The sequence below is a fragment of the Manacus vitellinus genome, unplaced genomic scaffold, assembly GCF_001715985.3.
Source record: "Manacus vitellinus isolate BGI_N305 unplaced genomic scaffold, ASM171598v3 scaffold_18_pilon, whole genome shotgun sequence".
In the NCBI taxonomy this organism is placed as follows: Eukaryota; Metazoa; Chordata; class Aves; order Passeriformes; family Pipridae; genus Manacus; species Manacus vitellinus.
Genome location: NW_021939324.1, coordinates 600,232 through 626,157, shown reverse-complemented (window position 1 = coordinate 626,157; position 25,926 = coordinate 600,232). Strand labels below are relative to the sequence as shown.

The window sequence follows — 25,926 nt, the reverse complement described above, 5'->3', positions numbered from 1 at the left end:
GCCAAGTTTCTCTCCACATCTATTCTAATTACAGTCAGGATCTTCCCTGCTGATTACAGAAAACTTTCTTTACTTCTATATAATTTGCATTCACTGCCTTGTAACTTCCAAGGTATTCGTGAGACATACAATATTACATATAGAACAGCTATATATATTCTAAGCCCAATGCTAAACTTAAAGAAAAAATTATTTAAAAGAATCCAATGAGAATTCTACTTACCAATCAAAAAATGCCCTAGATACTTTAGCACTGTTCATGTGTTCAAGACTGTTTTTAGAAAAGGGAAGAACAAAGAAATCTATTCGTTCTGAAGGTCATCTTTGCCAATTACTGCATGCCTTGAGCATAATTCCACCCAATTTAGAGTTAATCTGGTAGATACTAAAAAGGGTTGGTAAGGCTAAATAAGCTGCCAGCAAAACTTACATTACATTGGTAAAAGTGAGGTTTTCACTAGTACCGACAAGTGATGCTCACAACTAACAAATATAAGCTTTTGGTTCGTTTTCACTTTTTCTATTGTCATGTGTATATGACAACCATGCAAAATGAGTGTAAATAAGGGAGCATTGCAACATGAATATGTGTTTTAACTGTTCTTCTTCACTTTTATTTATTTGCTATTTAAACAAAGTATATACTACCGCTCTTTACAGCCAGGAAAGCAAAGCCTAAATATACCTGCCTCAAAGATTTGCATTAAGCATGTGACTCCTTCAAAGGAGTTAGAAAGCCATGAAATGTACTCATGAAAGCAAAGGTGACATGAGACAGCAGAATAAAACAAACATCAGAGACTTACCTTGCTGCATCTGAGGATGTGGTGTGTAACTTGGAGGGTGTGAATACGGCATGTATCCCGCAGGGCTTTGAGGAGCATATGGACTAGGCACTGGACTGTTCTGTTGTGCCAAAAATCTGTTACCAGAGCTTGTCTGTGGTGGCACAAACCGGCTAAAAATAAAACAAAATTTTATAAACCCAAGTTTTTAAAAGTTGGAAAAGCAAATTTAGACAAACTTATTTATTTTGGAATATTACACATTCAGAACATTTAATAAAATATCTTTAAGATAGAAAAACCTAACACAATGGAGAACCTCCTCCAAAAGCAGTATTTAAACTATTGATACCTTTTCAACCGCCATTATTGCTTAATAAGTCAGAATAGAATAAAAAGAATACACAAGACTTCCTCCTAAATGACACAAATATGTATTAAAATTAGATCTGCAATTTCCAAAAGTTAGGCCTAGAAGTCTGAATGAAAGTGAAAGCAAAAGTTTTAATCAACAATCAGATCACTAGGATTACCAAGGAGCCATCTACTCTAAATATCACTTTCCAGTAAAATGTCAAATAACTTCATTTAACAGAACTACACTGCCAAGATACAAGAATGTGACAGGTAGGATCTGACCCAAAGTCTGCTGAATACAACTTTCTCTTTCACTGGCTTTATCTTAGACTCATTCTACAGATAGGAAGCCACAAAAATAACCTTGACTTGTGACAATAATACATGCACATTATTACTTACATTCTTATATGAGCTTTTCAAAATAGAAATAACCAAATAAATATATCAGAAAGTACATTACACACTTTCACAACCCTCAGTTGCAGATAGCAACCCTGTTATGGTAAGATTCCATAGAAAGAAACAACAAAGTACTTAACACAAGGATTTTGCAAGGATTTCAAGAATATTTTGTACTACTTATTGCAATATTCCCAAATCAAAAAACCTTCTTCAATGTCCCTTTTAGATACAAAAGTTAAAAAGTGTACTGGTTGTTGTGAAGATACAGAACGTTTAATTCACCAAACAGTTACTTGAAGTGAAATCTAAAATCAGTTTATTTTAATAATGACATCTAATAGTTGAAAATGGTTAAAGTCCAGTACCTGGGTTGAAACTACATGCAGAACTCTCTCCTCTAGTCCAGAGTACTTTACTATATTAATAAAGGCCTAGATTATAGGTACATGATACTTGCTAACACTCAAAAACTTAAAATGGAACCAGAAATTTGACAAGGGTGCTGCTGAAAGACTGACTACCACCAGGTCTATCTTTCTCCAAGAGGCCTTTCATGTAACTGTTATAGCAACACTCTACGCTTTTATAAGTCTTCATTCCCACTATCCTGCTAAACTGGTACTGGAATGCTGGAACACATCAGCCTATTCTCTCCTATCCTCCTGCCACCAGCCTCAGCCTCTGACATGGGCAGAAAACAACCAGAGGGTGGCAGGAGGCAGAGGGACTTCTTAGGTCAGAAAGAAAGTTTGCCAAAACTACAGGATGGAGAGAGAGAGAAGAATCATGACGAATCCTTAGAATACAATAATTCACCGACAGAAAAATGTTTCTTTGCCATCTGAAGAAACTTACCCTGCTGTCAGACAAATGCAAAGTTCACCTTCAACTCACATTTTTGCAACAAGAATTGACTGTCAGAGTAGGACGACTTTGAAGGTCGTTGACCCTCCCACCCCACATAAAAGCAAGGATTACCTGGAAGGGCTATGTGAGATAGTGGTTTGTTGATAATTGGAAGATGCAGGACTACCACGCATGGAATTCTGAGACATATTAAACTGCGACATCATCATCCCTATTAAAGAGAAGACAGCAGCATTACTTTACACACATTTCCTTTTCAATCAGTGAGGTCTCTCATTTCAGAAACTATTACATTCAATGAGATGATAAGCTTTAATGAGATTATAAATTTTACAGACATTAAGATCATCTACCCACAACTGTTAGAAAATATTAGAAATTACATGTACGATGTCCATTTTACATCATGACATAAAAAAGTGTTTCCTAAAGCTGTGTTATAAAACATTAACAGTAGCTCCTTCTACTATTCCTTAGAGCTTTCCAAGCTGAAACGTACTAGTAAATAGAAACATTTTAAAACAGGACATATATTCTGCACTGCAGGATGTCATGTATGGTACACACTGGAAGATTCACAAGACAGAACACCACCTTATCTTCAATTATTGGAGCAAGTATAGCAATCAATCATCCTAGGTTGAGTGCTGCAAGATACTCTCACTGCTCCTGTAATGTCTAGTGGTCTCTTTCTACCAGGAGAAAAAAGCTTTCTATTCCACCTCCACTACACTTGTAAGAAATGCTATCAAAGAAGGTGCTGAAATATTTCAATTGCAAAGCAGAACCAACATCCCAACTGGAAGCTCCCATGGTCTGTAAATACTCACAGTCATGCTTTGGAAGCTCAGGTGTTGAACCAGCTGGCAAACCACATGTACCAATGCTCTTGAAACAATTTAAGAGGCATTTGGACTATGCCCTTAATTTGCTTGAACTTTTAATCAGCCTTGAAGTGGTCAGGTAGTTGGATTAGATGATCATAGTAGGTCCCTTTCAACTGAAATACTCTATTCTATTCTGTTCTGATTCACATCATTACTAAGGAGAATTTAAGGAATCTATTTTTTCCTCTCTTTGATACAGGTATAAAGAATACTCTAACAACTGCACAATACTTAAAGTGATAGTGAAACACAAAAACTAAATTAATTTTAAATTATTTTAGTGACAGAATTTAATGTCTTGCAGCTAAAAAAGTGTCAGAATTCACAAGCAAACAGTAGCAAGTGATCTGCAGCCATAGGTAAAAGCTCTTTAGCAGTACAGGTATTTTAAACCAAAGGTTAGACAGAAGACTGACAAAGTCCCCAGTCCAGAGGTTATCAATCCCACAGTTGGTATTACTGATTTCAATGATCGCAATATTTACACAAGTAAAACTAGTTTCAGAAACCTTCCCTATCACCCTCTTTTCTCCTCCACTTTCCCCAGTAGAGATGTGATAATCCCACAGAAAAGAAGCCAAAGTGCTGCATACCAAGTGCTCAAGCCCAACAAAACTAGTCCTGAACAGGAGTGAAACATGCTGTGCTTAAAAAAGTTAAGATACTTCCCTACTTCAATACACAGCACATTTCATTTTCCTGAGTAACAGATGGGGACTTCTGAAGTCCTACAAAATTTGCTTAAATGGATACTGGTTACCTTGCACAGGGGCAAGTGAAGATGAAACTCCATTCCTAACAGAAAGCTGACAGAGTATCCATATGAGCAGGAACTATACAGACAAAGTTTCAATTTTGTGCTTAAAGCACAGAGTGCTCTTTTTAAATGCTTTAAAAATACATCTATTTATGTTCTGCTTCCTAAACTTAAAACAGATTGAAATTAGTCTGAAATTAATCACTAGCACTATAATATCCTCTTGCACATTTTTCACATTGTTGTTATATCACTAAGCAGCAGATTTATGGCTCCACTGTGCATTTCTGCACTTGAAATATTTAAGACCTTCCTTAAATGCAACCTTAATTCTGCATGTTGGTAATATTCAGGTTTGAGAAAACATCATCCTATCAGTAACATTACTAGAATGAAATTCCTTACATATACTCCCAGTTCTACCACAATTTTTTTTTTCTTGGAAAAAAGTGATATGTAAAAATCCATTGTAGCATCCTTACCAATATGACAAAGAATGTACTTCATAAAAACACAGCTTAAGGTCACATAAAAATTCTTGTACAACTAAACTGTATTACAGCATCATGCACATTTAAGCTGGGACAGCTCACCAAGAGATGATTTTTCAGTCAAATATTCACTCTTATTGAAAGTGTATGTGAGCAAAGTTTTTTCCTTTCACAGGACAAGTTCATTTGAATTCTTGTACAAACAAAAAAAATTACTGAAGTCATTGTTTACGGAAAGATGCATAAGATTTTAATCTCCCCAAATTCACAAGTTCTGATAAATAGCTTGAAGTGAATATTCAGTCCTTTCTGAACCTTACATGATGCTATGAATACTGTTACTGCAATAAGCTATTTTAGCTGATCTTCCAACACATCTGCTGAAAGACAAAGCCAAACTGTTGAGAGGCAAAAGAGAAAAAAGTAATATGAAAACTGAAATTAAACGGTATCCCAATTTTAAATAAATAATTACAAATAAATCCACTTCCCTGAAATCTATGAGACAGAAGTTGCAAGAAGGCAACCAGAATGTCATCTGATGAAAAAAGGTTAAAATAAAATTAACATTTTGCTCTTGTACAAAGTTAGGCCTGACAACGATGGTGATGTGACTCAGTATGTTCAGACAACCTGGCAATAAAACATGGTCTCAAAAATCTCAGCTGTATGAAGACTGTTTTGACAATGGGATTATTATCAAAAGACAGGGAATAAGTGTTCCAATACTGCTGTTGTGTTACCTGAAACTGAATATGCCAGTGATGGGGAGGAAGGGGAAGCGAAGGGTGTCTGCTTAGGACACTTCCTTCTTACACTATTTGATCATAACTAAAAACAATTCTTGTTCTAAACTTGCTCTCTCCCTCATGTTCGCTATCCAGCAGTATATATCAGTACAGCTCAGAACAGAATTAGCTGTCAAACAATAAAATCTGTAGAGCATCACAAACCACTAAGATGAGGAATGGCAGGGAGGAGCTCATTCAACCTTATTCCTTACTCCAGAACTATTAAGAACTATAATCATTCAGATTTTCAGTAAGACCAAGGCATATTTTCCTGACTTCAATTATTTACTAAGACAAATATATGAACCTGGTCATAAAAAAATCAAATAAAATTGTTTTAAAATAAAATCTAACCACTTATCCTAGAGATTAAACTTTGAGGAGAAATGAAACATTTTTAGAAAAATACCTGGTATTCAGAAAAATACCATTCTTATTCTAATTCAATTGCTCTTATAAGATGTTAAGGTATATAGCTTCATATCAATATCAAATACAAGGCAAGGCATAAATACAACAGCTGTGCCCCATATATATTTGTGGTTTGTATCAGTCCCCTAAACCTACAGAACAACATAAAATGCAATCAATAAACAATCAAAAATCCTTACCGCTTTGTACCCCGTATCTGTTTTGCATGCTTTTCTCCCTGAAAACATTAGGATTCCTTGCCAGGATAGCCTGCAGCAAGACTGGTATATCTCCCTCTGGATCATCACTGCCAAGGTTATCTTTCAACTCTCTGGAATTGTGGAAGTAAGCAAATAAAGAGGCAAATGCATTTTCAAATTATAAGAAACTATGAGTCAAGTAAAAAAAAAAACAAAAACAAAGAAACCAAAAAAAAAACCAAAACCAAAATGAAAGAAGACAATTTACTGTTAAAATATAGGAAAAATCAAGTCTGCAAAGCACTGCTTCCTGTCTTTATTTTTTCTTTCTCTCTAAGGAATGGCAGAGGAAATATTCCTACTAGTCCTCATAGTTATTTTCTGTTACTAAGCACTCACATATTTGTGGCTGTCCGTTTCAGACTACTATGAGAAATTTCTTAGGCCCACTTTTATATCAGATCTTCTTCATAAAAGAACACTTCAGCACAACATCAAGAATGTATTATTTTAGGAGTAAAAATAAAGATATACATGAATGTATAATATTCCGGTTTCAACCCAATGCTTTGAAAATCTTTTATTTTGAAAAGAGGAAACCAGTGCATCTTTGAGATCACAGGATTCCCTCTGAACCACAAAAAAATGTAATGGATTTTCTGTAAATGCATCTGTGCTTTCATTTATTGTTTGCTTTGAGGACTTTTAAAATATACCTCCATTGGATCAAAACAATTTATTAGAACATGTAGGAAAAGGACGGGTTGTCAACACAAAGCAGTTCAAAGGACATCAGAGAAAAATAAAAATAAAAAAAAAAAACCAAAAAGAGAATACATTAGTGTACTTGACAGCTAAATTCTTAAAATATTTAAGTTCAATACCTGATCAGAATTGACACAGGTTTCCTTTCAGGTATGTAAATCGTCTATGCGCATTATTAACTATGTTGAACACAAATTAGTATTGCACAATCACACCATGAAATCTGCACTCCTAACTTTCAAGAAGGGAATAAGTATCAGATCTATAAAATAACCCCCACAGTTACATGTAAGGGCTGCAGGATAGTTATTAACATTCTGTCTGACTGAAATATTTGACTCTTACACTGCAAGCCTAATGAAAAAACTTCAAATTCTAACTTTCAGATTCTCACAAACATGCTTCTCAATCCAGTTAATTTTGATTTCAAGGAATAAGGACAGTGGTCTGATATAGAAGTTCAAAACACATACATGTGATCTGTTGACACCTGATTGAGACTGTGGACAAGCTGTGAAACCAGATTTTCATCCCTGCAAGCCAGAAGGCAGTTCACCTCTTCAGCTATCCGTCCATTGAAAAGCAAGCTTTTTGTTGTTGTAGCAGGTAAAGGTGATGGAAGAGGCAGCTGGTTCAAAACTGTTATCAGAAAACAGGAAGAACTTCAGAATCATTTCATGAAACACAAACATACAACCACGGAAAGAGAACCTGACAACTACATTTAAAACACAGGGAAAATGTCTAGATTTTTTTTATCACAAACACACACACGCAGTCACATCCCCCTCACACAGAACCCCTACCCTATCACCCCACACCCACATCTCCACTTGACTCTTTAAATATTCCAAAATATTAACCTATTTAATATATTATGGTAGCTTTCTCTGGGAGCCAAAAGCACTGATAAAGAAAAGAAATGCAAAATTCTTCTAGCTGTGCGTAGTACTGTAAGTGCACTGAGGATATACTTCCAGTTTTCTGCTCTGATCTTAATATTTAATTAGTGTTCCCACTTTATAAGGTCTGAGAAAATAAAGAAAAACCCACCAAAACCACCGAACAACCCAACAATCAATTAAAATCACTAACTAAATTCTTAGTTTAATATTTTCTTGTAGTATTTATTCTGATGTTAGTTATCTTCTCAAGAAAGGTTGGTACTGTTGGTTGGTATGTTCACTGAAATGTCAATTCAGCCAGTAAACTTATTCACAAATCTCAGTAGAAAGATTCAATGACAACACTATTTCAATGACATTATAAGCACACTGTACTTTCACAGGTATTCTTAAGTCCTCATACATAACAAGTGTACCATAAAAGAAGCCTTGACCACATGATTGGTAGAGCTACACAGTCCAGAAGAGGGTAAGCCAGAAGAGACCAAAAACCTAGCTACATAGAAAAGTCACTTTCATGTGTCCAGGAAAACAAGTTGACTAACTTCCAGTTAGCAGGCTGATCACATCTCTGAGATCAACGTTTTAATTGAACCACTAGAAATAACTTCAGGGGAAAAATATACAAATAGAAGTGTATAATATATTAAATAGCTAACTTTCATTACTTGCATCAGATTACCTTGAACATGCCTGAAACTTAGAAAATTAGCACAATCAGCAAAACATATTGATTAAAACAGTAAATTTAGCTAAGTAGCTAGCTAGGCTACTCTACTGCCTCTAGGCATCATGTCCTCCCTGTTTTTAGGGCAACTGGTCTTGTCCATTCCAGTTCAGTGTTTAAATAAACTCCTGCACCAGAGTCTGATCAGGGACTTCTGCCAGTTAAGTAATCTTACCTGCAAATGCTTAATGCTGGAAAACTGCCCACAGCCAGAAACTTACTATTTGCATCCTGATGGCTGTTATTAGACATACATAATATAATACATACATAAACATCTAAATACATATGCAGGATCTTCCACTTTACTTCCGAATCCCAGAAGGACACGGAGAGCGCTTTTTCCTCCAATACATCTGCCGTTTCTACTGTAGGCAACTAATATCAGTTGCTGGGTATATACTTCCAGTGCCTCTTGGAAAGTCTCCAATTTTCAGCAGTGTAACAATAAAAATAAGAACTTGGAAGAAGCACCTGGGTCACTGAGTCCAATTATCCTCAGACAGAAAACTGAGATATAAATTCTTTCTTACACTTTATATGCTCGATATAACAAGATATATCTTTGTCACAACTGCTCTTATTGCAATGGTTGTCCTAGGACCTCACTATAGTTATAATAAATCTCCTCTTATTTCTCACCAGAAATTTATTTTTGGTCACATTATAACCATTTGGGTTTATGTCTGTATCAGCTTTTAGTGTAAATAGTTCTTTTCCTTTGCTTGCATTTTGTCTTCCTGACGTATTTAAGTCAGCAAACACACTTCACGTGCCCCTTTGGTAGGCTGAATAGCTAAGAAAGAAGACTCATAGGTTCAGCTGCTTATCTCTGTTCTAGCAGCCATTCTTTGCATCTATTAACTAAAGCAACTTTTTTTGTACCTTGTTCAAAACTAAGGAACTAGGTTTCGAGTATATTCAGCATATTCCACAAGTCTCTTTGTTACCTGCATATCAGTTCAATCCTGTGTATCTCTCTTTTCAGGGAAGATGACAGGATGCATGTTTTAGAGAAACACTTTATTATTTATATATTTTTCTTTATTTGTATCTTCTTTCTTTGTGTGGTACACAGATATGTTACTGAATGATATTCCAAACAAATAATGAATTCCTATATTTTTTCAGGGTTCCTTAAGGGTTTTTTAAACCTACATTTCGTTTTGTGTTCAAATTAGCATGTTTTATATGGACAGATTTTTAAAATTCAAGCAATAACAAAACTAACATTTTTAATGCGAAGTCTGATATTAAACAGATTTAAATCTAGGAATTTTTAAAATAAAAATCTTTTCAGTATTTTGAAAATTCCGGTATTTACCAAAGAGGTAGAAAACAGAATAGAAGAGACGAGAAAAAGAAGAGTACTTACGGTCTGTAAGACTAGCAATCCCTGCAAGAGTAGTGATGGGAACATGAGGCATATCCCCATTCATCCTGAAGTTCTGGGATAGTAGTGCCTACACAGATATTTTAGTTCAGGTGCCAGCTATCATTACTTCCCATCTCCCAAGCACTAAAAACAAAAACAAACAAAAAGAAGAAATTAAATCTCTCAGTTTACTTTTTTAGAATTTCAAATTCATTAACATAAATGAAACAGATCATACTACTCTTAGCTGCATACTAATTAAATTATTTCCAGAGTGGGTAGAGGAGTGTAGATTTTAAATAACAAGTGGCATTTAGCAACCAAAAGGCAAGCTGGTCTCAGAAGCAGAGCCCTTCACCAAAAAAAGATGCAGGATAAGGCAAATAAAAAAAAAAAAAAAAGAATTTGCTCAGGTTATACCAGCTCAAAACTTCTGTTAATTCACACCGCAATGGATAGAACTTAATGCATAACCAGTTTAAGTAATTAGTTGTTACATTCACTTCACAGTTTTGCAGAAGGTGGTACTTTCATAAAGAGACAACCAAGAAAAAAGAAGTAATTTACAAATGCAAAAATCAAATGCAAACAAACAGACAAATACAAAATCTTGGTACATTATAGAAGTAGCAGCTATTTCAAAATTGATCTGAAAATATCTCTTTAATATATAAGTCTGTCTGGTCAAACTACTACCAGAAATTCTATAGACCCCTCTGGGGAAAAAAAAAAAGTTTAGCCACCACTAAAATAGCTCCTTTATTTCCTGTAAAACAGCACATTTTATATTCAACTGCAGAAAAAAGAATTTGTTCACTTGATTTTCACTAACTACAAAGATCCCAGCTGTAAGGAAGTCCACACCAATAAAAAACCCAAAACTGCAAGTACCAAACATCTAAAACTTACAAATATCACACATTACAATCTCCTATTATATAATGAAATGAACACAGTTTTTCTGAAGACATAAAGGGATTTCATATATATGTGGTTACCTACTGTAGACAGGTATCCGTATTAACAGTTTTGGAAATAGTAAAAGGGGTTCTTATGTATTTCTCTTATCTCCTGAAGATGCTGAAATCATGATTTACCTAGGCTTACTTTACAAGCCTACATTTTTGAGAATTCCATATAAAATACTTGGAAACCAAGAGATTCCTGTCGTGTTCTTAGTATTTTTTATCTCATTCTTTCTTATGCCACACTAATGTCAATATATAGGACACCACTGCTTATAAACACATATAGACTCCAAGACAAGGAAACAAAATGTTATGTCTTTTTCCTGCTCAAATTTTTCACAAACCACTGAAATTAACCTTTCAAAGTGTCCCTATTAACACAGAATTTTGAAAAAAATAGCAACACTGAGGTTAAATAGAACTGACGATGAGTTGACTTCCTTTGCTCATCTGCCACAGTCTCAGTCTCAAATAAATTACATTTTTTTAAAGTTAAAAATATACTACAATACAGATACAGTGATCTAGTAAATAAGGAAACTGCTATGATAGATATCCTATGTGGGTTGCTCTGTTCAGGTTTTTTTTAATCCAGGAGAAAACATCTCTCAAATACTCAGAGCAGTTTCAAGTACTACTCGATACTCAAGGGTATTTTACCCAGAATGAATAGAAATATACACAGAATTTCAGTGGTTTCCTAGTTCCATAAATAAGCAGTTCTTAAGAGAGAAAAAAAACCATACTCCAAAAGAGTCCCACAATGAGTCTGCAACAGCAAAGCCATGGGAGCTAACACTTTAAGAATCTGAGTTTTCAATGAAAGGCTAGAAACTAAAGAACACCTTTCACACATAATTTATATTTGTCATAAAAATATCATGTCTGATGATCTCTCCTGACTGAAAGTGCATTAAAGCTAAGGCCACATCACCAGTCACTGTTATCGGAAATTTGTCTGTAGCACAGAAACAATGAAAAACAAGAAAAAAAATGTCTGTTCACCTTCCTTTTCTTATTATTTGGGAAAGATGCTAACACTGAAGCTGTCACTCCTAATTCAAGTTCTTTCCCAGTTCTTACTGCCATAATAAATAAGTTTAACAGGAAAAATTCCTCCAAAATCAGATGCTTAAATTAGACACCTTCTCCACAGACACACGATAAGAAACCTGAACTGGCAAGATCCAGACCTGAGAGTGGAGCAAAAGTGCAATGAGCTACAATGGTCAGGGGAAAAGTAAACTTTCTTTGTAAGAGGAGAGTAAAAGAGGTTGGTGTGTTTAGCTAACAAAACAAAGGTCAAGAGGGAATGTGGCTGCTCTCTCTAGAAGGTTACAAAGGAAGAATGCCATGGAACAATTCTAACACAACAATAAATGGGCACGTGAATGCAAGCAAGAAGAAAATCAGAGCAGAGCTTCTCACCATCAGAGCTGCCACCTTCTGGAACTGCCTTTCATTAGGAGTATTAGAGATATGCAACACCATTACTTCAAAGATTGACCACACAGATGTTACAGAAGGGACAGAATGTGGTTAACTGCACCAGCTGGGAACTAAGCACAGCAATTCAAGAAGTCTATCTCTGACTTTCTGAAGTTTTTGTAAGCATGATGAAGTGAGTAAACAGAGGAGAGCAAACAAGAAAGAAAGTGAGACTGATGGGATTAAATGATGAGATTAGTTTATAAAAACAAACACAATATGAAGAAACCACACAGTAATATCTGGGTCCAAATACTACACCTGTTGTACTGAGGGCAAAATTGCATCTGTTCTAGACTGGCAAACAAGGTGGGATTCAATTCCAGAATTAGAGACTGAGATCCAGTGAAAACTAGAACTCAAATTTGATGCCACTGAGCAATAAACTCATTCATTTAAGGACTTTAAAATCTCAAGCATTTAGGGGGAAAAAAATTGACAGGTCAAAACGACATAAATTGTTTCATATAAAACATCAGAACAGCATGCAACACTTGTTAGCATGACAGACATAAGTTTTGTTGGGTTCCCCACCCCCCATTCCCCAAATGTAACTGTTACCAATTGTATAATATTTTTGTCCTTACACTGAAAAAATGAAGCTGTTAATTATATCAGCTGAATTAAGGAAGTCAAAGAACTGCACTGGAAAGCTTCTAAGCAATGCATCAGACCGTAGTGTAGCAGTTCAGAGTAGGAGCAAAGCATATGAGGTCTTGTATATTCAGTATATATGTATTTACACTCCTGCTTCTTTATAAGAAAGAACAGATACCATATAAGACATTTCAGGGAGGAAGGAACTACACTGTTCAAAGGAAGTGATACAAAGAACCCCCTAGTGAAAGGAAAACAGTGAAATGGCAGCACATCTTGAGAATAATACAAGAAAAAGTTATCATCATAATACACAATAATAGAGCAAAACCAAACCAAGATAACCATGAGAGTTATACCAAAAAAGTTTATGCTATGGATAATAAGCACTACTTCTGTATGTTATCTTCTTCCTTTTTTCCAGTTATCTACTTTTTCCTTTACTGCAAATTAACGTTCCAAAGAAAATTCCTATCAAAATGTTAAATCTCAAATGTTGCGGGTTGTTCAGTTTTGGTAGTATGTTTTGGGGTTTTTTGGTTGTTTTTAAAGTAGAAATTAAACAGTCCATAGTATGGAAAACACTGACTGCCTTCAGAGGCAAAAGGTTAGGGCTCTGTCATGTGGATCCTCTCTACAGCTTATCCCTACACATATTCTGCATTTTTTACCACAGTACTGAATTAATGCCAGAGTAGAAAACTAATAACAACAACAACAACAACAACAAATCTGCAGAGAGAAGGGACACTGGTAAAATTAAAAGAGGAAGAGAGGATGAAAATTGTAAACAATTTAAGTAAAGAGGCAGTGAACATCCAGCGAAGAGAGACTACAAGCAGAGGAAGGAAAATAAACCAATTCAAGCAAACAAAAAAAATTACCCTATAAAAATAAAATAATAAAAGAAACAAACTGCAATTGTATTTTTTCAGATATTGCAGCATCTGACTATCAACAAAACAATGAGAGGACTCTGACCACGGGTTATCATGAGGGTACAAGCTCTGCATTTATGAAACATTCCTCTTGGTTTAAAAACTGTCTTGTCTCCTTAACAAAAGTAATAGTTCTACCCCAGTTTTCCAATGTGCATGCATGAGAACAGTAGAAATAAAGGGAAAAATCTGTTTATATCATTAATACAAAGGTTCAGTAGTAATGCAAAGAGAAGGAACCAATCTCATATTTCAGAAGCTTCCCATATATACTTAAATGTTTCATTCCTCATACTCCAGGGTATTCTTTAACTTATTATGTTTTTTGATTTAAAACAATAACATATATGATTGATCTGATATTTTCCAAGAAGAAAATTACAGACAAAGTTAGGTGGATTAAAATTAAATTTTAAAGAAAGGCGATGATATTAGATATCTATGTTTTTCTTTTTAAATGCATTCTATAAAATAGAATACTTTGAATACAGTTATGTTTTATTTAGTTTTGATTATGAAATCTTTATTTAGCAGAAAAATACTTTAAAGAGTGGTTTCAGTTTCTTATATGTTGAGTAACATCATATAGATGTAACCACAAGTTGGTTTCTTCAGCTGCACATTCAAAGTAAACCAGTAAATTTATGTATTAGCTAATTTATAATTTAGATGAGCAGTCGATGTTTTCTTTTAAATCAGCAAATGTGCAACTACAAAGTTAAGAATCTGTCTCATACCCAGTTTTAAACTTCCACATTTTGTAATAAACTACTTTTCTTTAGTTACTACATGAATCTATGCTAGCTATCAGTCCAAAAACTATCTCTTAAAAAATTGCCTAAAGAATGAGAATCACATAGAGAATGAACTAACATCCTCTAGTTCTCACTTAAATAAGATACTGTGACCGAGCTACATCACAGGGATCTACCCACAAGAGGGCAGATTTCTGGTTTTCATTCTAGAGCTACAGCTTTATACAATGACAGAACTAAACGCTTTTAAAAATACTTCAAAAACATACTAAAGAAGGAGATATAGCTGCCAAAACATAGTCTAATACGGAAGTATCTGGAGGGCAAGCACACACATTCACAATATAATGCATTTAACATTAATTTAATCTCAGAAAAAGTCAGTATTGGAATGCACAGTAATTAATCAGCCTGATGCAGCTGCCTACAGTTAAAACAGTAACTCAAGAAAATATGAAGTTACCTGGTATTTATCTAACTTGAACAACCAAAGGGGGGGGTTTCAGCATGCTGGGGGAGGTAAAGAGAAAGGAGGGCAGTGAGGGCAGGGGAGTTGTGTACTAGTGAAATCCGTATGTTTGGTTCATAAAGTGATCAGGCAGCAGAATCAGTGATGCTGACAAAACAAGTGAAAAATTAAAAAGTTGGAGATAAGAATTACCGAGTACAACTTCTAAACCAGCATTAGCATAATGCGTTTTCCCACAACTATTCCAAGAGTAGGTGCTCAACTCACTACAAACCACAACCACTGTAAAATAAGAAATCTTTGTGAAAAGTACTGTATCATGGCTAGGCTTCACGAATGAAGATTTGGCAAGGGCTCAACCCACATTTGCTGCAAGCACGCTGGTGGCTAAAGAGGCCAATACAAGATAGACAAGTCCAGTTGCAAAAGGCACAGCAGAAAGACTCCTTAGGTGGTATATTCTGCAAGGTACGATTCTTTCTGCATTACTGTACAATTTAAAGTTGCTTCTGAATATAAAGCAATCTTTAAGAAAAAATAGTTAGAGCAACCATCTTCTTAATCTGTGACTACTGTCACATTCCTTTGGTCTCTGCTGTATTAATTTGATAACAATGACACTGATGTCTCTGCTGCCCATGTGATACCAGTGGCAGTGACACCACAGCAAATGACAAGAGAGATCCCAGTACAAGCAGTGGAAGCACAGACAGCATGAGAGGTCTATGGATTCAAGGAAAGACACCCCCTCATGCAGGAGCACACAATTTCTACCAGGGTAAGCATCAGTTGTGCTCTGCACCTGTAATAACTCCTCCTGGGGGAAGAGAGAGCAGATACCTACAGGTAATATGCAGCTTCCCTAATCTGTGGGACAGTGGGATTGACTGCACCCACAGCAAGTTTGCTGACAATATCGTGCTGTGTGTTGCTGTCACCACAATGGAGGGCAGGGATACCATCCACAGGGACCTGGACAGGCTTCAGAGGTGGGTCTGTGCAAATCTCATGAAGTCCAAGTGCAGTGGCCTGATACCACCTATGATACCGCCAGGATAACTACACTGAGAAACTCAAACATAAAGGGAAAACACCAAGCAACTTCAGTAGCTCATACATTTATTTCCCACCTGCACTACATATTCCACATGCAACTTTTACTCCAACAAAGAAAGTACAGCTTTTTTTAGTGAGCAAACACCCTTTTGCTTGCTCAGGGACACATGCAATGGCTGATATTAGATACAGTTCATTTTATGGAAATAAAATAGGTAGTGGATGTATAAAAGAGCAAAAGCAAATAAGAATTCATTAAGTCAACTCTGTCAAATGGAGAACATTTTAGGTTGCAGTACCCATCTTTGTTAACAAAATAGTTGTGACAGGTGTTAGAGGGGAAGTAGCAAATCGTCTTTAGCAACTTCCTTGAATGTTTCATGTCAGTTGTTAGTAGTGTTGCCCTTTTCTAAAAACAGTTGTATACCGACATTTACTTGTAGATGTAATAACATGGTGCAAAACAAAATGTAAATATTTATGTGGATAGGAATACCATGACCCAGTCAGTATAAAACAAGTACAATGAAGCATATTATTTTCAAGAAAACCTCTTCTGTATAGAAATTCCCTAAAGACTTTTTGTTCCTTACTTAGGTTGGTACTTTGCCAGACTAAAAGCCTAGTGACTAAACACTGGACCAAAACCTACTTAATACAGAAGTCTCTTCCAATTTTTAATTTGGCATTTCTGCCCTTGAACTCTCTCAGATGATTCATAACCTTTATAAAACAAAACTGGGAAGAAATAAACCTGTTGAGGCATCAGGTCTTTACACAAGTCTTCCTGATACATAATCTTGGCTCTTTGTGGACTTAGAAAATCGATTAGAATCTCTCCAGACTTCTTCAATACAGACTAAGAAAACAGATGCACAAGTATAACATTTCTTTAGAGATCCACAATAAACACCAATGTAAAATTCTACATAAGCAGGTTTACTGTATTACACTTCAAATGCACATCACTGCCTTTTTATTATTGGAATTAATACTGACCTGTGCTAAGTTTTTCCTCTGTCCTAATACTCATCTTGTTGCCTGTTTTTCAACTAAAGCGCCTTGCATATAAGAGAGATATTGTATAGAATTGCTTTTCTTCTGGACTGGTCTATTACTTCTCCTCATTCCATCACCACAATGATGCAATTCTACCCTCCAAAGACTCTAAGCCAGTCCTCTGTAACACATCCAGTTTCCCCATCTCATACTAAATCCACTCCCACACAGCTGCTGTGAGGAGGAGGCTGCACATGCTGCAGCCTCTTCCTCAATGAAAACACAAAAATCTCCTCTATCAACAAACCATTTTTACAAACTAAACTACCTTGAGACTTCCAGTCAGTGTAAATTATAACTGAAAATAGTTGGTGTTTTCCAAAATTATTTGACTGAGGGACTTACTGATTAAGAGGTATCTAATGATCAATCAGTAGAAAATTATTAAATAATTCATTGTTTTTAGTGAGTGCATGCAGAAACACAAAGAGTTTCAGTTGTACTGTCCAACTGTACACATTTGCACAATTACTGGTAATGTAATTATTTTTGTAAATTTATAGCATTCACTACTGAAAATTTGTTCCATTTGGTTCATTTTACAAGTGGTACCTTACACAGTTTATGCAACATACAGATAAGATATACACTCCAAAGGAAAGTATGCTAATATTTCAGAGACAAAAACCCAAAACAATCAAGGCAATCTAATGTTTTAATTACGATTACTAACATCTTGCAAAAACATAATCCTTGGAAAGTCCGAACAGGAGAGCAAAGGCAACTTAAAAAACCCAAGTGCAGTGTTAGTGCCTAATAAACACAATAATTGTGTAAGAGACTTCAAGGGATTAAAATTTTCATATGTTTGGTAACTGATTTTAGGTAATGTTTGTGTTCTAAAATTGAGGATTATATTAAGTTTTTGACAAACTCCATCCAACACAGTAAAGCTAAAAATGTGGAGCTCACTAGTCAGCAAAGATATTCATTTCCCAATTCCACACAGTCTGGTCACCAAAGGTTTTTCTTCATATGAACATTATAGTCAACTAAATTTCTGGAGCACAGTGAGCTCAAAGACATCACATAGAAAACAAGTGGAGACTACAGATGAGAAAAAAAAAAATCACCCACTTTCAAAGTTATAAATAAACCCTGAGAGACAGAGCACACAACATCTAGAGGTATTGTGTTGGAATAACTGTTAACGAACTGAGTTAAAATGTTGACCAGCTTACCATGAGCAAATGTGGCTAGACAGTAACAATCTGGTATCTCTCAATAATTGGGAAAAATCCTATATTGGAGTTTGGTCCTTGTAGTTCTGGGATGGATTCACAATATTACCCAGGAAAGTGTCTTACGTCATTCCGAACTTCTGTTGCTGGTTCTCCTATGGCTGCAGCACAAACACAATGGAAGTCTCTTAAGCTCACAAACTGTGCTGAAAGCAAAGATGCAATTCCAAAAAAAAATAAAGAGAACTATAAAAAAAAAAAAAGAGACACTAAAGCAGTGTCTCTTTCACCTTACTACTTCTACAACTCACCCTTGAGAGCCTGCAAATGTTACAAATCTAAACAAAAGCTATCCAGGAACTGCAGCAAGTAGTTTGCAAAGTTGCTCACAGGCTTAGTTGAGCTCAATCAAGATTAAACTTTGCATCTTTAAAAGTTTTCAAAATTATCAATGTCACAACATAAACAAACATTCCATCAATAACAACTAGATGGAATTGTGATGGTCGTGCACAAAAAAAGCATGGGGATTTTTAATGTTTCACCTGTCCATGTTAAACATTTTCAGTTCACCTCCCCTGTGTACTGCAGCAACACAAAGAAACAAAGATGAGCTGTCAAGAGTGTAAACATACTTGTAGATGTAATAATCTGGTGCAAAACAAAATGTAAATATTTATGTGGATAGGAATACCATGATTGTCAGTATAAGAAAAGTACAATGAAGTATAATACTTTCAAGAAAGCCTCTTCTGTATAGAAATTCCCTAAAATGTACATCTGAATTTCTTTTCTTTGACAAACTTAACTAACCCAAACTGGTTTGGAAATTTTCTTCATAGTTAAACAGAGTTCACTCAATGCAACTTCATTTTACAGTAAAATAAAACCAACTGAATTTAGTCTACTAATTCTGAAAGAGAATATAAACTCAAATGTTTAATGTAGCTCAACTAAACCACTTAAAATTAATTCCTCTTGTTAATTTACATTAAAAGCCTTAAGTGATGTCATTGTTCAAAGCATTGAGCAATCTCTTCTTTTTCTTATTATTTGGACAAAGTCACACACCTTGAAATAGTTTAGCTGAACACAAATAATATACCTATGAACTAGCTTTTTCCAAGAAATAAGGAAAATTCTAAGTTTCATATTCTAAATTTCTGTCATAACTTCTGGTACAAACTTATCAATCACAATAAAAGCGGACAGAACACATAAAAGAAAACAGAAGATTCACTATGACATTTCAATATGGAACCATTGACAATCTACAGGGAGCACAATGTCAAAACTAAGGCATAACACTGGAGACCAAGTAAATACGCTGCAGGTCCTAAAAAGAGATTAGATTGTGGGTGATCACTACTAGGTTTTATTTTCACTTTAAGCAGCAAAGAAGATCATAATCCATGAATTAAAATGCTGAGAGACTTTTCCACTAAGGAACATTAAAAAAATTTCACTTTATTTGCAGACCTCTGAAAAACACAGAAAGCGACCCTTCTGTCATGGCTACCTCCTCCTTCCACAGCTGCAGAAAGCACAAGGCTGGAGGAGACAAGGCCAAGACCTTACTGTATAGCCTATCAAGCTAATGCGATTACCAACCAAACAAGTTATCTTTGCTGACCTTTCTCCCACATCCAAATTTAATGTTTTTTAATTTAATATCTTTATATTCTAGTGTGGTTTTGTTCAGATCCTTTAGGTCCATGTTTCACCAGCTGTCTTTCACAATTCCCAAAGATGAGGCTGAGTCACTGAGTTAGAAAAGAGCAGTTCAGTTGCTCAGACCGGTGGGCATGGATACATGCATGAGCATCAACAGGGACTGGGGCAGAAGATGGAAAAACAAGTTTAGGTACATGCAAGCAGTAACTACCACTGGGATTCCAATCGTGTTATGGAACTTGGCTTCTGCTTACTCAGAGGACAGCATAAAGACAAATGCATAAAAAGGAAGACAGATACACTTCCCAAAACATTCACAAACACAGCTTTTAAGCTGACTGAAGCCACAGTACACAAACTTACTGTTTCCTGACCTGCCTTTCTCCTGCTCCACTTTTTATCATTTATCTCATGTACATGATTTATGTATTAATCCCATTCTTCCATAAAAATGGTGTGCCCAGGCAGATATTTCTCTAGAGCTCTCCTATTCAGAATGCAACACAAAAACCAGCAGAAAACAAGTCACTTTAAATTTGACAGGACTGAAAACTGCCATCAATTCTGCAGCTGAACAATGCCTTTTAGTACCAGTGAGGTAGACAGTCCATGACAACAAATACCAAAGACATTGAACATACTTATTTTCTGTTCTGTCTTTCCCCCACCCCCTAGCCTTTGAGGGATAAGGAAGGAATAGCGGACTACTGCTGCATTCATACATCCCGGAATAGTAATCTCACCATTTTTCTCCCCCCTAAAAAACAAAGAATTTTGAGGGAAGTGACCTCTAGAGGTTATCCTGTCCAGTCCCCACTCAAGCAGGGACACCAAGATCAGGTTGCCCAGAAAATAGGGGTGGAGAGGGAAGGATAAAAAACCCCAATGTTTTAAAAATCAATGTACTCAAACCGACTACATATTTTATTTTCCTTAGCTGTAATCTTTATTATAGCTGCACAGAACTACCTGATTTGCTCTACAACAAAATAAACCCAAAGACAATTCAACCATTGAGAACATATTTTATTAGACTGAGGAAGAACATACTTCCCAAAATCTAAGGCTCCCTGTTCACAAAATCAAAGTGTAAACAAAAAACAAACCACTGAACAACATTTTAGTGGTAAAATTAATTCTTTCAACAATTGCACAATACTCTATTTTTAACTCTTCCTCTAAAAGTAGTAATTTTCACCATTTTCATTTTAAAGAAAAGTAGTGAGACTTTTAGATTACAAAGGCCCCGAGGAAAGTTGCACATCACATTTCTAATCTTGACAGTGGCAGTAACAAAGCAAAAACTTTCCCTGAAGTTCACCACATTAGTCTTTATCTTTAACCTGAGTAAATTACAATTAACACAGAACCATATACCAAGAGTACATACAGCTTAAGAAGGTCACCACAAGGTGAAAGGGCACCAGTAATCCAGAAACTGCATCAAATTATGCAAAGAATTAAGTCTACACTAAAGCTCTGTTGTTTTCCAAAGCTATTCCATGTTGTAGTTTTAACTTGTGGCTTTTAATTCTACTTACTTTGATGGAATGCAGAAAGTAAGTTACTTGCCTGAAGAGAATTGAAATGTACAGTAAAGAGTCATATTAAAAAAAAAGTCCTTTTTACTGTAAATGAGAATAACACATTAAAAACCAAACCCAACACAAACCACCAGAGGCTTTTTAAAGGCATCTTGTAAAAAGAAATGGGTGTCTCAACATCTCCGACTTGAAGGGTCTTTTTAAACAAAATTAGAAATATCAATAATGACAGATGCCTTTTTTCCTACATGATTAGTGGATGCAACGAAGTCTTCACTGTTCTATTCACAGACTCACGGAACTGGAAAAGATTCAGCTTCCAGCTTTAAGTGCCAATATTTAGTATGAGTCACAAGCTTCCTAGTCTTGCTTTGACAAATATGAAGAACTTTGGTTAAATAAACTTTCTGAAACCAGATGAAGAGGATGAAGAGGAAACACTGGATCCAAGGATTTAACTTTTGTATTTTCCTAATCAGAATGTAGCTATAATTTAGCATTCTCCTTTTCCAGTAACCCTTCTCTTAGATCACTAAATAGAATCCCTTTGGCCTACTGAATTAACCATTATTAACACTCAGCATATAGATTCACAAGCAAAATGTTTGCTTACCAAGCCTTGAAGGAACAGAAGTATTTTGGCCAATTCCTCCTAAGTAACTTTTACTTCTGATCTGATCCACCTGAAACTTTTTCATAGGTTTCAAAGTAATGGTCACAGTCTTTGCAACTGTGACAGAGAATACATGGCTAATGTTATGACCATCTGACTTCCCTCAATTTAAGTCAGTCTTGTAGCATGACTTTCCAAGTGAGTACCTTCTCTCAATGAATTTATTGCAGTCACACGAAACTTGGCAGTACACCATCCAAAGCTTGAATGATGCCGAAAACTGCATTCCATGCTAACACAAAAAACTACCCACCCACCCACCCAACCAAAACAACACTTAAGGTGTTGGCTCTTAGAAATGCCTTTATTAGACCTCAGTTCCTCATGGAAAAATGGAAGTCCTTCAGAATCACTCCTCAGTAGAAATTTTACAATTAGATGTAAAAATGACCGGAATTGTCATAGCTCTTGAGTTAATTCCAAGTACGCAGCTCAGAAGGCAATTTTGGTATCTAGCCTTCGTAAACCAGGCAAAATCTCTAATACAAGTGCTATTTGAATATCCATGATATTATATGAGACAGGCAATATTGGAAAGATGTAAGCAGTCAATCACTGCCATAAAATTTCCATTATGTTTGTCTAACTTTTTTGAGTAAAATTTAGTAAGAAGACCTCACTGCTTATTAATACATAATGGGCTATAAGGTTTTCTAATATTGAAGAAAAGCTGAATATCACATACCATGATAGGTGAATATCATATATCATACATCATACAAGAATAAATTCTACCTGGAAACTAATTGGAGGGATCTGGAAAGATTCACACTACCAGTCTCTAAAGTGATAATTCCCCCTGTAGCAATCTAGAGCATAGTTTTATTTTTAAAAGGATTTAAGGACGAGATTATCCTTTTTTCCCAAATCAAGAATGACTATGCTTACTAAATCAGTAAACACAAAAATTAGATTATAACCACTTACAAAGCAGGCTTTTTTCAAATGTTAAACTCAAAAAAATATAACTTGAGAGGTGGACTCACGCAAATCTCATGTAGTTCAACAAGGCCAAGTGCAAGGTCCTGCACATGTGTCAGGGCAATCCCAAGCACAGGTTCATTCTGGGCAGAGAATGGATTGAGAGTAGCCCTGAGGAAAAGGTCCTGAGCTGCCCCCAAAGCAGGGTGGGCAGCAGGTGAGGGAGAGGATTCTGCCCCTGAGCTCTGCTCTGGTGAGACCACACCTGGAGCACTGTATCCTCCATCTCTGGGGTCCTCAGCACAGGAAGGACATCGACCTGCCAGAGCAAGTCCAGAGGAAGCCACAAAGCTGATCAGAGGGATGGGGCATCTCTTCTATAAAGACAGGTTGAGAGAGTTGGGTTTGTTCAGTCTGGAGAAGAGAAGGCTCTGGGAAGACCTTACAGCACCTTCTAGGACCTAAAGGGAGCCTACAGGAAAGCTGGAGAGGGATTTTTTACAAGGGCATGGGATGACAGGACAAGGGAGAATGGCCTTAAACTGAGAGAGAGTAGGTTTAGATTAGATGTCAGGAAGAAATTCTTTACTGTGAGGGTGGTGAGGTACTGGCACGGGTTGCCCAGAGAAGCTGTGGATGCCCCATCTCTGGAAGTGTTCAAGGCCAGGCTGGAGCAACCTCATCTATTAGAAGGTGTCTCTGCCCATGGCAGGGGAGTTGGAACTACATGATCCTTAAGGTTTCTTCCAACCCAAACCATTCTATGATAACACTCAAGACTAAGTTTCCACAGTTCAATAGCAATCCTGTTTTTTTCAGCACTGTTCATGACAAACACTTAGCAACTTTCCTCTGGGTTACTGGTACCATCTTTTACAGCTATGTGTTTTCCTTTTAGAATTAATGCATCTTCTATTACAGTGAAATCAGGTATAAATCTAAATCCAATTTCTGGTCATCATATTTATTCCTTATAAAGAAGACCACATACGTAAGACCAGTAAGATGTGGTCTTTAAGCTCAAAGCACTGTTTATCCTCTGTGGCAGAAAGCTGTCATCACAATTTCTACTAACACATCTCAGAACTTCGAAGCTGTCCCCATTAACTTACTGAATACTTAATGACCTTCCAAGGGAAAACAAGAGGAGTGAAAAAGATATTTTAATAAAGTAAAATTAGCACACATGAAAGGAATTATCTTTTAAAAAGCATCACATCCCATGAAACTTCCTATATATGCTAGTGCAAGAGCCTTAAAAGTAAAAGGGTGATAAAGTATCTAGGCAATAAATTCCTACTTCTGAAATAAATGTGGGGCAAGGAGATTTTGCATTTCCTGAAAGTAAAATAAATGTGAAAGATAAGTTACTGAAGTCAGGAAGTAATGTTATAAAACAATTATTTAGTAGATATCTGGCACCTACCTGTCTTAAGGGAATTATGTATTTAAAAAAAAATCATATAATCCTATAATGTTTAAGATTGGAAGAACCCTCAGGAGGCCATCTAGTCCAACACCCCAGCACAGAGTAGTGTCAGCTACAGCAGACTGCTCAGGGCTGTGTCCTGTCAGGTTGTGAGTAACTCCAATGGCAGTCTTCACAGCCCCTCATATGCCAATTAAGTCAAACAGATTTTCCCCTAAATGGATTTTCTTCTGCTTCCCCTGACCACCATGACCTTTCAAAGACTATTGAGAATGGTCTCACACTGACACTGGCCAGCTCCCTCGGCACCCATGGATGCATTTCACCAGGTCCCATGGGCTTGTGCATATCCAGTTTGCTGAAATGCTCCCTAGCATGAACCTCCTTTACAAACGGTAAGTCTTCATTGCTTCAGACTTCCCAGCTGGCCTCTTGTGCCTCAGATTCCTGCAGGACAGTCTTACCAGTTAAGACCAAGGCAAATACACTTGGCTTTTAGACAACAGCAGCACTGCTAAGTACCAGAATATCAGACAACCAAAAACATCTCCATCTACAGAAGAATTGACCTATCATATGGCAATTGACCAAATTTCACACCATCATTAGAGTCTTGACAAAAACTGTAAGACAGTTTTCCAGTTCTTAGCACATTTTGATGACAAATATAGGAGTCTACCAAAAATGCAGGAGCTGCTTCAAGCAGTGTGATTAATGGCAAGGATTTGGTGGCATTCATCTGACAATTTCAAACAGACTGAAGATCAAAGAACAAACTGAAAAACTCAAACTTCGAAGAATAATCTCTCAAGGGATACACAGTGATCAAAACTGCATAGTTCTTTCAAAAAACAGTGAATGACCTTATAATTGTTATACCAAGTCCTAGTTTCAGTATTTGAAAAAGTAGTTTAAATGCCCATTAAACATAAAACCTAACAAACACGTAATTACAATACTCAGAAACCAAACTTTAAAACCAGTCATGAAGATTCCAAGTCATGGCATTTTACCTGCAATTATTTAAGCTTGACAGGTATGACTACAGTTTTTCTGAATACAAAAACTACATACAACTGATTTAAAATGGTTTCTAGAACAACTTATAAGATACTTTGCAAGAGAAACTGATGCCCAAGCAGAGGGAGTCAAATAAACTAAAAGCTGATTAAGGCACAGAAAAAAAATAAAGAAAAAAGGAGTAAGTGATCAGAGTTTAGCATAGACACATACCAGAAACTCAGCAATACCTTCAAAGGCATTATCAAAGTCTGCCACACACCATTTCCTCTCTCTTTAACCACATCATTTAATAGCGCATGTCTTTTCAAAACTAGAAAACTAGCAGAATAAGCTCTGAGATCAGTAAAAAAAATAATAAAAATAACTTTAAATTATTTCTATATACCAATGATTATGAGGTTAAACAACCAAGAGATCCAGGAATTGTT

The 25,926-nt window shown here is 36.0% G+C and overlaps 1 protein-coding gene across 5 annotated transcripts in view; it reads right to left on the bottom strand.

Moving 5' to 3' along the window:
- Nucleotides 1-25,926, bottom strand: part of NIPBL (NIPBL cohesin loading factor) — a 163,928-nt gene that overhangs the window by 82,994 nt on the left and 55,008 nt on the right. For all 5 annotated transcript variants that reach the window (XM_018070272.2, XM_018070271.2, XM_018070277.2 and 2 more), the window contains 5 exons: nucleotides 9,724-9,867; nucleotides 7,190-7,355; nucleotides 5,952-6,082; nucleotides 2,526-2,625; nucleotides 807-958 (listed from right to left, as the gene is read on the bottom strand). In XM_018070272.2, the coding sequence (XP_017925761.1) occupies nucleotides 807-958; nucleotides 2,526-2,625; nucleotides 5,952-6,082; nucleotides 7,190-7,355; nucleotides 9,724-9,787 (613 nt within the window). In that variant the 5' untranslated portion in view covers nucleotides 9,788-9,867. The remainder of the gene's footprint in view (nucleotides 1-806; nucleotides 959-2,525; nucleotides 2,626-5,951; nucleotides 6,083-7,189; nucleotides 7,356-9,723; nucleotides 9,868-25,926) is intronic.